This window comes from Triturus cristatus, chromosome 12 (genome assembly GCF_964204655.1).
Source record: "Triturus cristatus chromosome 12, aTriCri1.1, whole genome shotgun sequence".
In the NCBI taxonomy this organism is placed as follows: domain Eukaryota; kingdom Metazoa; phylum Chordata; class Amphibia; order Caudata; family Salamandridae; genus Triturus; species Triturus cristatus.
Window position 1 is genome coordinate 707,157,613 of NC_140595.1, and position 14,261 is coordinate 707,171,873.

Consider the following 14,261-nt stretch of genomic DNA (forward strand, 5'->3'; position numbering starts at 1 on the left):
ATAGAACAAAGTATCCTGAAAAACTGAATTTTAGTACACAAATCAATGTGAGTGAATTGTATTTAAAACAAACAAAAGAACAAAACAACAACAAAAATACTTATACAACACTATAACCCGAGTACTGCACTACTAATCGATCTTGTTGTCACTAACTTTTGTCTCTATTTTTTTTTCTTATTCAATGGTGGAATTCTCACTGTGTGCAGTTAATTTCTCTATTATGAAAAGCTGTGAAGCTATTTCCACTCAAAAGTGAACTGTTTATTATTTTTTTTTTCCTGTTCTTCTCTTTTTTTTTTTAATGCTCCATACCGCAATGAGACAGCAATTCCTGTGTTCCCCTTGTGCGCGCCACTTTATTACATGTGTGGGCGTTAGCACAACGATTCCAAGGCTCGATGCTGAAGCGGATGTTTCATTTAATTCAAAGCCATTCCCTTTACTAACATGGCTGTTTCGCTTAACTACGTAGATAAGGAGCGTCGATGCGTGACGAGAGCACGTCGCGAGTTCACTTGCATACACACGCTGACTTTGACTGCTGCAAGGCAACGCGCAACAATGAGGAAGTTCCCCATACCTTGACCAATGACGTTGCTTGGTAACGAGGCAGCGTTAGAGAAATGCGCATGCACAGCGCTCCTCCCAAAATCTCGTAATCTCTTCTCACGCCTTCTTCAAATATCCTGATCTCGGACTCAGCCTCGGGAACATCGATGTGGGAACAATGCCGCGTGGATTCTTGTGGAGGGTGCCGCTTTACTCAATGTTGGCTCTGTAGGTTCTGCTGGAGATGCGCTCCTGTCTGGTCAGCACTGAAGATCGTCGCCAACATGTGGTAAGCTATTTAGCAGTAACAACACTGTAGTCTTCTGGAGATTGTATGATAAGTTTATTATCATAAGCACAGGTAAAGCATGCACCGCTCTCGCTGACCAGATACCAACTGTCGGGTCTCAAATCTCACACACATTCGAGGCAGGTGCTTTAGAATACATTAAGCATTCCAATACAAGAATAGGAACGGACACAAAGGAAGGGCTTATTCAAGAGAGGACGATTCGTGAATACATAAAGGAAAATAACTATTTATAACAATCTTTTGAGCAAACCTTGTAATCTGCAATGTCCTTAACTCCAGTGCAAACCTGGGTCTGTGTAGCCTTCAGCCTTTGGCTTAGCCACATAGTTCCTCAAAGGTCTGACCTGAAATATCGGCTTCATCATAGCCCTCCAGGGAGAAGGTTGATCATTGAAAGAGTGATGGCTCTATAGCATCAGCATCCTCTGTACGACCTGAAATAGCTCCATCACAGCCTATCAGGGAGAAGGCTGTTCCTTGCACTCGCCCCCTGCTCAAAAGTCTTCTTTGCTTCATGCCCAGGAGTCCTTATGTCAAGAGCGTTGACTGGGTAGACAACTTCGTTTTAACATACGTAACTTAGGTGCCCACATCTGCATGGAGACCAATCATGCTTGGTACACACATGGATCATACAAGATGCTGCTCTGAGAGCTTATAAGCCGGGAGCGCTATTCACAATCCATTAAACGAGACACACCACTGGGGTCTTGTGTATTTGGAATAACATGATGAAGGAATAGTCCAGAAAATGTCACCTTGCACTTGATCAAACTACAGATTTATTATTTTGTTATAGATCTATGTGTGTGTTCATTTCCCTTGAATCCATTCATTAAAGCGCTGGTATGAAAATATAACATTTCATAAGAAATGCCCTGAGATGTGCTGCATCTTCTCCCTGTGCTGCATCCATTATCTTTCTTTCAAATTCAATATTTCACCTGAACATCGTAGGATGATGACGCTGCTTCCTCACTGAATGTTGTTCGATGTCTGCTCAGTACATTGTATTGGAGATATAATAATTTGCCTAGCGAGGCATCTATTCTGGGCTGTGTAAAGTGTGACTCTCGCCTTACCATTCCTGTTAGACAGTAGCAAGAAATCCAACAAGTAGGTCATTGCTTGTAGATGAAGAAGGATTTGTATGAAAGAATCCAGAAGCGTTTAGCAGGTGAAGCGCAACAGTACTAAACAAGAGAAAAAACAAAGGAAATACTGTGTTACATTGTGCAGGCGAAGAGTATAATAAACACTGTGCTCTGCTTACAATAAACTAGCATGTTAAGGTGTGGGCAGTCTTTCCAAAATAGAGCCCTCGGTCTGGTGTATAAATATGCCTCTCTTAACTGGGTCCACTCTGAGTTCCTGGTATGGTCTTGCTGTGATGGGGCGCACATCTGTGCACGAGGTGGTCTTTCCCAGATCATGCTTTGGGTTTTATATACAAGGGTTGTGCTGAGCTGGGACTTTGCTTTGTGTATATGGGGTGACCGTTCTGGCCTATAGTGTTTTGTTTCTAAAATACGGCCTTGTTAAGTTAGGGGCCTTGTCTTGTTTGTGTGAGGTGATCTTTATGTGATAAGGGGCCATGCGGTTGTGTGGGATGTTATTTAGGACTTGAGATCGTAGCTCTTTGGTGTATGTGAGAACATCAATGAGATCTGGACATACACATGTTCTCTGCCCAGTTGGAAAGCATGCATGTTCTTTATCCAGTTAGAAAGCAGGCACGCTCTTTATCCAGTCAGAAATCAGGCCTGTTCTCTGTCCAGTCAGAAATCAGGCCTGTTCTCTGCCCAGTCAGAAATCAGGCCTGTTCTCTGCCCAGTCAGGAAGCAGGCATGCTCTCTCTCCAGTCAGAAATCAGGCACGTTCTCTATCCAATCAGAAATCAGGCATGTCCAGTCTGGAAGCAGGCATGCTCTCTGCCCAGTCTGGAAGCAGGCATGCTCTCTGCCCAGTCTGGAAGCAGGCATGCTCTCTGCCCAGTCTGGAAGCAGGCATGCTCTCTGCCCAGTCTGGAAGCAGGCATGCTCTCTGCCCAGACAGGAAGCAGGCATGCTCTCTGCCCAGTCAGGAAGCAGGCATGCTCTCTGCTCAGTCAGAAATCAGGCATGTTCTCTATCCAGTCAGAAATCCGGCATATCCAGTTAGAAAGCAGGCATGTTCTGCCCAGTCAGAAAGTAGGCATGTTCTCTGCCCAGTCAGAAAGCGGACATTTTCTCCGCCAGTCAGAAAGCGGACATGTTCTCTACCCAGATAGAAAGCAGGCATGTTTTCACAGCTGCATCCTTGCAGTAATATTCCATGCCTCATAGAATGCTTGTTACCCCTGGAGATCCTGCAAGTTGCCAGTTTGAGTTTGAAACAAGTGTAGGCAGGAAAGCAGGAAGCGGGTTTGCAAATTCTGCCGCAAACTTAAAAATAATGAAAATATATAAGCATTTTTAATGACCCCTCTGCTTTAAAATGTATGCTTTAAACTACAGTGTGTTGTGAGCCCTTTAGTTGGAGAGAATTCCCCTAGTTCAATGTTTTTCACATCACTAGATATGTTCGTCCAAAGTCAACATTTGCATGGCAGCATCAGAAGAGGGCATCAGTAGTAGAAAGTTGCATGTGCTCTGGATCACACTTGAATGTGTTGAATCCATGTACTAGAAGATAGGAGATTCTGGTGTTTCTGAATTGAGGGCGGAAATGCACCGTAAAAGTACCTGGAACGAGGGGGGCGCTAGGTGGCGCGCGAGCAGAATGGCCGCACTGCCGTGAGGCTCCTGCAGCCCAGTGAATTTATCCGATTATTTATCCTTCTCGGAGCGAGGTGCGGAGGCAGCGACGGTGTGAGGGGACGGCGCCTATGTAGCTGCGGCCCCGGTGAAAGCAGCATCGAAATCGGAGCGGTGACGGCCGAGCTATCCTGCGGAGAAGCTGAGCCCGGGCGAGGGAGCGTGGAATGGTGGAGCCCTCTCCCGGACGAGCGGTCACGAGAGCCCGGTGCTGCCCACGAGGGGCCTGGGCCTGAGGGGAGGACGCGAGAGAGCCGAGATCGCCGAGGGCTGCCCTGCCCCCCCCCCCCCTGCCTGCTGGTGTGTGGTGGCCTGCGGAGGTCACCCGCGGAACTGGGCTCAACGGAGGCGCATGTGTGCTTCCCCTGGCCCTTGGAGGGCGCTGATTACGGGAGCGGAGCCTGGCTGTCCCCTGGAGGCGCTGCGGCCGTGAATTGGAGAGGTGGGCGCTTACTGTGGGGTGAGTGGAGCGACGGTGCTGCCTGGAATGGCCCTGAATGCCTGATTGAGGGGTGCGGTGTTGGTGGCGGTGCGGTACCCCCCCCCCCAAACGACGCTGTGGACATAGTGCTGTGGCCTTTTCACCTGACCCTTTGTGAGGCTCTGGAGAGCTGAACTGCCCCCCCCCTTCCCCCCCTGACTGGACGGGTGATCTAGTGGAGATCGGCACTGAGGCGCCTGGAGGCGGACCAGTGGGGGGCCGGAAAGGACTGGGGAGATCGTGATACAGCGGAGGCGCCATGGGGAAGACAGATACGCGACAGCCTAAGCTGACTTTTACGGCGCCCAAGAAGGGTATGCGCGCCTCGCAGGAAGAGCGGGAGCTGGATGGAGAAGAGGGACCCCGGGGCGCCGGACCTGGGGCGACGGCTGATGTCCAGAGTATCCTGTTGGAGGTGAGACAGGGATTTGCTACTATGGCCGACAAGATGGATGGGATGTCGTCGCGTATAGAGGCTATCACACACAAACTGGAGGGCCATGAAAATCGGCTCACAGAAGCTGAGAGACGCATATCGGACACTGAGGATTCTGCTGCCCGCGTCGCCACACAGGTCAATCGCATGGAGAAACTGTTGCGGGTGGTGGCTGCAAAGAATGAGGATTTGGAGGCGCGTAGCCGGCGCAATAATGTACGCGTAGTAGGCATACCAGAGTCCACCAATACTGGTAGGATGGAGGACTATGTAGAAAAGATGTTGCTGGCAGCCGTGGGGGCGGATGCCCTTTCGGGGCACTTCACTGTTGAGAGGGCGCACCGTACACTCGGCCAGCGGCCACCACCCGGGAGTGCACCTCGCCCCATCATAGCGCGACTTTTAAATTACCGGGACCGGGATACTGTTTTGCGGATAGCGAGAAGCAAGAAGCAACTGTCCTACGACGGCAACGCCTTTACAGTATACCCGGACTTCACTCCGCTGGACCAGGAGGAGCGACGCAAGTTCACAGCGGTAAAGGCCAAACTACGGCAGGCTCAGATAGATTATGCGCTGCTATACCCTGCACGCCTTCGAGTCACTCATCAGGGTCAGCAGCGGTTTTTCACGACGCCGCAGCAGGTGGAGGACTTTAAGCATTTGAAGCGAACTGGCCGCGGAGTGGACAGCGGAGGGGCGGCGCGCCCCCCTTCACCGTTGGACATGGACGCTGACATGCAGCAGAAGTAGTATTGCCTTCTTTCCTGCCCCGCTGAATGCATGGTCTGTATGTGGGCCTAGGGGATTCGTCCAGGGTTCTGAGCATGGAGACGACGGGGATTGATGGGCGCGGTGGATAGTTGGTGAAGAGACTGTGTATTGTTCACTGATGCACTCGCACTGCAGAATGACTGTTAACCGGCTGGGCACTCTCGGCTCCGCCTGTGTCTGAGCCTTACCATGCTCGGTGACCTGGCGGGGCGGGGAGGGAGAGCGCAGTCGCCTTGGCGATCCCATGGGTAGCCCCCTGTGGCGGCGGACTGCATGGGCTGGGCCATGCGGGCCGGTTCTTGCCTTATCGGAGGTTGGTCTGGGATTGCTGGGTTTTCTGTTTTGTTGTTGTTATGTTTTTCGTTGGGGAGGGATAAGAGGGTGGGGATTTATTACTGGCATGTTGGGGATGCTTCAGTGGGAGGGGGGGGGGTTTCACAGGGTGTTTATCAGACTTGCTTGTTCTTATTGGCGGTAGCTGGACTGCGATCAGACTTTGAGCATGGGGTTAGCTGACAGGCCCAAGCGCGCAGCAAAAATTGCATTCTGGCATTGTGGGGGCTTTCGGTCGAGGCTCTGTGCCTGGAGGACACGGCCCTTGTTGACTGGTGTGGACTGTGTTTACTTATGCCGGATGGAGTAGGAAACAACTTGCACATCCTTACTTGGAATGTTCGGGGGTTGGGGGATGCGCGCAAAAAGCGACAGATATTGGCTTATCTTGATCGGCATCAGGTGCATATCGCCATGCTGCAGGAGACGCACCTCAGCCCCCGGAGCCCCAATACCTTCGCCAGTAAATGGGCGGACAACCGAATTTTTTCCTCTTACTCCACCTACGCCCGGGGCACTGCTATTCTCATAAAGAAACAGACCCCGTTCCAATTGGCGGGCGCTGTCTGGGACGCGCAGGGGCGTTACTGCCTAGCGTGGGGTAGGCTGGGTTCGGACTCCGTCACCTTGGCTTGCTGCTATGGTCCCAATGTGGACACCCCTGACTTTTACCCTGCTTTATGGGCTGAGATATTTGCGGTGGGCTCCAATCATGTTATTTGGGGTGGAGATTTTAATGTCGCCTGCGACCCGGGGGTGGACAGGTCCCATCCTGCTGCGCACCATTATACCAGGGCGAGGGCGGCCCTTAATGACATACTCTGCACTTATCAGTTGCTGGACACCTGGCGCCACTTGCACCCACATGAGAGGGAGGGTACGCATTTTACAGCACGGGCGGCATCTTGGGCGCGCCTGGATTATGTCTTTGTGTCCCGTGGAATGGGGCCTGCTATAGCGCAGGTGCAGCACCTGGCGCGTACCTTCTCTGACCATGCCCCTGTCCGCCTTACGTTGTCGTCGGCGGATTACGGACCCCCGCGCAATAGCTGGAGACTGCGCGCGTCAATTTTGCTGGACCCGGTTTTCCAGGATGGGCTGGGGGAGGAGGTGAGCAGCTTCTTTGCTCGAAATAAAGGAACGGTTGAGCATGTCAAAACCGTCTGGGAGGCCTTTAAGGTCACGCTTCGCGGCTACTGCATATCTAAGGGGGTGGGGGTGCTCAAGACTATTGTTGGCACCCTGCGGCGACTGGAGGGAGACCTAAAAGGGCTGGAAGCACAGCTGGCTGAACGCCCGGATGGAGCCACTCAGCTCCAGTTCCGAGAGCGGCTTACTGAGTATATGGCGGAAGCGCACCGAGAGACACGGTTTAGGGGTAAATATTGGACGGCTAGGCGGTATGGGGAGGGCGAGAGGCCGGGCAAGGCATTGGCGGACGTTATTCGGAAGCCGCGTCACTCCTCCCTTGTGTTGGAATTGGAGGGCCCGGGGGCGGAAGTATACAGAGATACGACGAACAGCCTCAATGCTTTCGCCGCACATTATAAGCGGTTGTATACCACACAGAGAGCTGGGGTGCTGGACCTGGAGGACTTCCTAGCCGATGTGACCCTCGGGTGGCTAAGTGACCGACAGAGGGAGTTCCTCTGCACCCCGTTCCAATTAGACGAAGTGCGGGAGGCTATAATGCAGCTCCAATCTGGGAAGGCCACTGGCACGGATGGCATACCGGTTGAGTTTTATAAACTGTATATAGATCAGATGGCCCCCATACTGCGAGAGGTGTACGAAGATGCCCTGGAGGTCGGGCACCTCCCACCGTCTATGCGGGAGGCCCTAATTATCTCTATCTTGAAGCCCGGGAAGGAGCCACACTTGTGCGACTCTTATCGCCCATTGTCACTTCTGAACTGCGATGTCAAAATTCTAGCCAAGCTCATTGCCAACCGGCTGACCTTGCTGATGGAGGCTTTGGTGCTCCCTGATCAATCGGGATTTGTGCCTGGGCGCGCAACCTCCCATAACCTGCGCACCCTTTTCTCGGTGTTGAATAATGTTGCGCCTGAACTTCCCCTGGCGGCAGTCTTTCTGGATGCCACGAAGGCCTTCGACTCCCTTGAATGGGATTACATGTTATAGGTGATGCTGCGTATGGGGTTCCCACCTCTCTTCCTCTCTTGGATTCGGTTGCTGTACAGCGTGCCCATGGCCAAGGTGCTTGTGAATGGACGAGTGTCCAGTGCTTTCTCGGTTACAAGGGGCACCCGACAGGGATGCCCTCTGTCCCCTTTACTCTTCGCTCTCGCGGTGGAGCCCTTGGCGGCAAAGCTACGACAGCATCACAGTGATAAGGCGCTGAGCTGCAACATGAGACACATCTTAATTTCCCTATACGCGGACGATATTACTTTGTATGTCCGGGAGCCGCAGGTTAACTTGAACCCGATCCTTCGTGAGTTCATAGTGTTTGGGAGACTCTCTGGGGTTCAGATAAACTGGAGTAAGTCGAGTGTCTTTCCGTTGACGGACGCCGCAAACCAATTCCCGCTGGATTACCCCTTGGAGTGGTGTGAGGAAGAGGTGCGTTACCTGGGCATCGTGATCTCGAGGGACAGGGAAGCGCTCATGCGCCTTAATTATGGCACGACTTTGATGCGTATTGCGGACTGCGTGACCCGCTGGATTTCCCTCCCGCTTTCAATGGCAGGGCGGGCCTCCCTGATAAAATGGTACTTTTACCCCAGCTGCTGTACTTATTCCTTAATATACCGTTTTACCCCGGTAGTTACTTTTTCAAAACATTGCGGTCTGAGCTAATACGCCTGGTGTGGGGAGGCAAGCATCCGCGGATACAATGGGCAGTCCTAACGCGGCCGTACTCGCAGGGGGGCTTCGGAGTGCCTGACCTTGAATTGTACTATCTCAGTGCGCAGGCACACTATGCGTACTTCTGGATGCGCCAGCCGCGTTACATGCCGCAGGTCGCAACGGAGCACTGGCTTGCTCACCCCATCCCAATTGACGGAGAGCTTTGGGAGGTGCCTACTGGCAGGGAGATGCCGGGTACGACGCTCGCCTGCACTGCGGCGGCGTGGAAACGAATCGGTGCCATGCTAGATGTGCCTATGCTCTATTCCCCGTTGCTGCCCCTTGTCTACCACCCCCATATGCCCCTGCTGCAGGAGACAGTGTTCCGCAGATTCGCGGAGCGGGTGCGCATTCGCACATGGGGGGGGGGGATCTGTACCACAGTAGTCTATTTCGTACGCTTGAACATATGCTTCAGGACTCCCCGAGTACCCCCCTCGATGCATTCCTATATATCCGTCTTCGGCAGGGCATACGCTCTCTTACCCCCGGCTTCCCGGACGAGCCCCCTGAACTTGCGCCACTCCATTTACTCCTTAAAAGCGCGACGGCGAAACGCCTGGTCTCGTTGATATACTCTACTGTTCACACACAGCGGCAGGTATTGGCTGCCCCGGCCCGCGCGGGCTGGGATGCGGAGTTGGGCATTGAACTCACGGATGAGCAGTGGGAGTATTGTGCGATGCAGACAAAGCAGGTCTCGGCTAGCAGCAGACTGCGCATTGTGCATTATAAGTTTTTGCACAGAGTGTACTATACGCCGGCCAGACTGTGCAGATACAAGCTGAGAGAGGAGAATAACTGTGAACGGTGCAAAGCGCCGAATGCGGATTTTCTGCACCTGGCATGGGAGTGTCCAGACATACATGCGTACTGGAGAAAGGTGTTCGATGCCCTGGCTACGATGATCAATGAACGGGTTGAACCCACGCCGCTATTGGCACTCCTGGGATATGTTAAGCCACTGAAGGCTGCCTATCGCAAGTACGTAGCCCTAGCGCTGTTGCTGGCAAAACGGCGCGTGGCATGTCGCTGGAGCAGGGGAAGGGCGCCAAAATTTAAAGTATGGCTTGACGACTTGATTTACTGTCAGGAACAGCTGGGAGCCTACGCGGACTTGCTGCCGGGGGCCTCTAGGCCTGGCGATATTTGGGGGCCACTGACAGGCTATTTACTTGCACACCCGCAGGAGCAGGCTGCTGAGAAGGGCAGAGTGGGGCATGAGATTGGAGAAGGTGGGGAGGAGGGAGGAGGGGAAAGAAGGGAATGAGTTGCTTGCCGTAGCGCAGATTCCGCTGTATTGAGGATGTGGATAGATACTGGGGGAGGATGCCGCTGCGATAGTCCGGGAGAAGGCGGGCTGGACCCGGATAGATGCGCTGATGGGATGAACCTGTAAGATCATATTTGAACGCCAGCTATGCCAAATGCTGATGAGAACAAAGTACTGAATTCATGCTCCTGATTACGATGCAAGTGTCTGTCTTGTTTACAAAAGTTTATAAATAAAGATTTAAAAAAAAAAAAAGTACCTGGAACGAGGCATGCTTTCCATCAGCCATAGGTCCGGCCTCACGTTCTCTCAGGGTCAATCAGTTTTGTCATGCTGGTCACACTCTCCTGGGCGTTTTTGTCGGGGATATCGATCTGCGCATGCTGTTGCAGAGATTCTTCATTTGACATGCCTGCGCCTGCCAAAGAGACACAGACTCTCAATCAAGGACTCAAGAGGGAAACATTGTTTTATATCTCAACAAGAGTCACGATAAGGTCCGCAACATAGAGCAAGGAGCGCTGGAGGCATCCAGGACAACCATGAGCTGTGTAAAGATTTTCATTCAGCTTATGTCTTTATCTTGAAACTCTAATACGGCATACAACCAGGCCACTCGAACATTTATTGGACACCACAGCAACTTCGATACACTTAGCTCTTGTACCTTAGGTCACACAATGATCATACAACACTCAAGAGCTGCAATTGATTGGACCACTGTGTCCTCTTCCTGGGTATTGCATCATACCCCGCTCACAGGTAGGTAATGGGAACAACTTGTAATCACCAAAATTAGGTTCACCCTAAAAATGACAACCAGCAGCTAAACAGCGCATTTATATTTATACCGTCATACAATGCGCACCACAGCTCAACCAACACAATACGGGGAAGCTGATAAATACCACGGGCAGTTCAAACCGTGCTGGAATCTACCAAGCCATCCTTCTAAACACACTGCAAGTCTTAGACTGATTTTCAGACTAAAGTGGAATCAACTCTGCATATTCAAGAACATGTTTTAGAGTTCATAAAGCAGTGCTCCTAATAGCACTATTTTAAGCCTTAGTGAATTTGCTCTAAAAATATCTAAAATGGGAATAAAATGTGAGTATTCAGGGAATAATCAAAAACTGTGGCAACTTCCTACTTAAATGGAGTTTTGAAGCAATTAATAAATGAACCCAAGACTATGTATGTAAAAGAGTATTTGTGCAGTACTTCTACCCATACTCAAACCACCCCCAATATCCCAGGATGATCTGCAGAAACTCCTAATCCTGGCAACAGTTCCGTTAAAAAGTGCACTGCCTGCTGCACAATAAAACAGACCGAGTGCCATCGACATCCGCAATCTTGCCTGATACACAATGTGGTGTGTATCCTCAATGCAATGGTCTACTATTACTGAGACGCCTCAATGACAGATATTTGTTCACCCAAAAATAAATCTGCTGCCATAACCATTCATTGCTCAACATTCGCTGCCCACTAAAAAACATCTCCCGACCCACAAGTGGATTGGTACCCGCACTTTGGAAAACGCTGATCTAAACTGTTTTAGTTCTAAGCAGACCTTATGGCTTAGCCAATGCGTGTTATATGCATTCGGCAAGTTGTGACACTCTGAAAATGTAGTGATCAACATTCTTCCTTTGGACTGTATCGCATGTTCCTTCTTTTCACGCGCACGCCAGCAGCTCTCGCAGGTCCAAAGAAACGATGCTGGATGGCGTTTGACCAGTGCGCCATTTCTCATGATCTCAATACTCATCTGAAGTGCAGAAAACCTATGCTGAGAGAGGGAAGACCCCAAGCCATTTAAGAGGCAGTATACTTTACGACCCAGTCTGACTGGGTTAAACCAAAAACCAACAGATGCTTTCTACAAATTGGTCAGAGTATAAAGTGGGAGAGGAGTTGGCCCAACGGCTAGGGCGCTCGACCTCGGACCTGGAGAATTGGGCTCAAGTCTCGGTAATGACGCTAACATCCTGTGATTCAGAGAAAATCACCTAATCTCCCCGTGCCTAACAAAAAATGAATGTGTGTCCTCATGTAACGTAACTGGTGCTATGTAAAGCCTGATTGGATTCGGGTCAAGTTCGCGCTATATAAAACTCTGCAAAAAAAAAAAAAAAAGTGCCACCATATCTGAAAAGCTGTTTGACCTAAATTGTGGCTTCTGCCTTTTTTCCTTCTGTGCTCTGCTTTACCAAAGGAAAACAACTTCAATGAGAAAGAAGAGAAATGCATGCAAGGGCTCTGCCTGGCTCCGCTTGTCCCTGCATGCAAGTGCTCTGCCTGGCTCCGCTGTCCCTGCATGCAAGGGCTCTGCCTGGCTCCGCTTGTCCCTGCATACAAGGGCTCTGCCTGGCTCCGCTTGTCCCTGCATGCAAGGGCTCTGCCTGGCTCCGCTTGTCCCTGCATGCAAGGGCTCTGCCTGGCTCCGCTTGTCCCTGCATGCAAGGGCTCTGCCTGGCTCCGCTTGTCCCTGCATGCAAGCGCTCTGCCTGGCTCCGCTGTCCCTGCATGCAAGCGCTCTGCCTGGCTCCGCTGTGCCTGCATGCAAGCGCTCTGCCTGGCTCCGCTGTCCCTGCGTGCAAGCGCTCTGCCTGGCTCCGCTGTCCCTGCGTGCAAGCGCTCTGCCTGGCTCCGCTGTCCCTGCATGCAAGCGCTCTGCCTGGCTCCGCTGTCCCTGCATGCAAGCGCTCTGCCTGGCTCCGCTGTCCCTGCATGCAAGCGCTCTGCCCGGCTCCGCTGTCCCTGCATGCAAGCGCTCTGCCCGGCTCTGCTGTCCCTGCATGCAAGTGCTCTGCCCGGCTCCGCTGTCCCTGCATGCAAGTGCTCTGCCCGGCTCCGCTGTCCCTGCATGCAAGCGCTCTGCCTGGCTCCGCTGTCCCTGCATGCAAGGGCTCTGCCTGGCTCCACTTTCCCTGCACTATCTGCATTGATTTCAGTGACACAATGTAAAGAATCAATTGATTGCATTGTCTTCTAACCCATGTACCTGCAACTTAAGGTTCCATTATATTATGAGTAAATAGAAATATTAAGTGGAATTCTTCTTCTCACGAACACAAATTAAATTAAAATACTTTAAAAAGCAAAGAAACTATAATTTCCGTTCAAACTTATGAAACGTTTGAAACACAAACTCTGTGAATGACAAATCTACCAGTGGATCTAGGAATATTAAAGGAAAGTTGTTTTAGCTGCATGGACGAACGTCTCTAATACTGTATATTTTTCAGCATAATCATTTCAAGTGTTGTGTAGTACTTTTATTGCGCTTTCAAAATAAATGAACCACTTTGAATCCTTTGACGTCCATTGATTCTTTGTCAAACGCAGTTGAGTGGCTACATATTTTTATATTTTTTTCCCAGCTTCCCCCATGGCACTGTGTTGTGCAGAGAGAGACCTTGGACCGCATATTTGGTGATACTTGGAGCCCATGCACTACCCACAAGGTCCATTATATGATAAAATAGAGAAACCCTAAAACCTGCCTGAAACCCTTTGTTTTTCCACAGAGGGCGGACATGCACTTCAACTGTACTCTACAGGAGAACCGTTCTGGCCAGGAATGCTTGCAAACTCCAGTATCGCTTGCCTGTGGTCTTGTGACTCCGCATCACAATTTGTTCAGTGTTTTCCACCCTGCCCTCCATGACAATTCAGGCATGTATGTTGTGTAAACTTGTGTGCTGCACGTCATGACTGCATGCAAATGTCAAACCTAACGACCTCCATTACATGGCAACATTTTGAAATACTTTAAATTCATATTTCATATGTTTGCACAGCAAGTACACACAAAAAAATATGCAGGTTTGCAAATGACAGACAGGTTAGCTTTGACAACACTGGTCTAGTAGGGGTACAAGCTTTGATCTGTCATTTTTTTTTAGAACATCATGGTACGAGCTGTATTGTACGTTGTATCGCATATTTTGAGCTGATATTCTGTACACCACCTTGTCGAGAAATCTTTTTAAAGCATAAAGTATTTGGAATTTAGGCTCACGAAACCTTCAAGGACACCGAAGGTATCTCTCTGTGGTGCATTCAGTGCACCACCCTCGATACTAGCTTCGGAATGATGCCATCCAGCACCTTGTTTCCAAGATCTGGACAGGCACTCCTAGAAGACACCACACCCTCTTTGAAGGCCACTGCCCTTCATTTTAGCCGGGGCTGCAGTTGATGGCAAAGCTCCCAACCATGGCCGCACTTGGCTCCCTGGCCCTCTACAATATCCAAGGAAAGGACAGAGGCGCTTCAGGGAGCAGTTAAGTAACTCATACATAAGGCATAGATAATCACCTAGTAAACCATAAACAGGAATAAATGGGAGTACATGTTCTGGCAGATCAATGAAAGTGCTCTTTCATTGATTTGTGAATGGGCGTGTGTGGTAGTGTGGA

At 50.7% G+C, this 14,261-nt stretch overlaps 1 protein-coding gene across 5 annotated transcripts in view; it reads right to left on the bottom strand.

Moving 5' to 3' along the window:
- Positions 1-878: 878 nt before the first annotated feature.
- The window catches only part of LOC146780349 (uncharacterized), a 106,522-nt gene continuing 93,139 nt past the window's right edge, over positions 879-14,261 (bottom strand). For all 5 annotated transcript variants that reach the window (XM_085639228.1, XM_085639226.1, XM_085639227.1 and 2 more), the window contains 2 exons: positions 10,088-10,246; positions 879-2,058 (listed from right to left, as the gene is read on the bottom strand). In XM_085639228.1, coding sequence (XP_085495354.1) covers positions 10,128-10,246 — 119 coding nt within the window. In that variant the 3' untranslated portion in view covers positions 879-2,058; positions 10,088-10,127. The remainder of the gene's footprint in view (positions 2,059-10,087; positions 10,247-14,261) is intronic.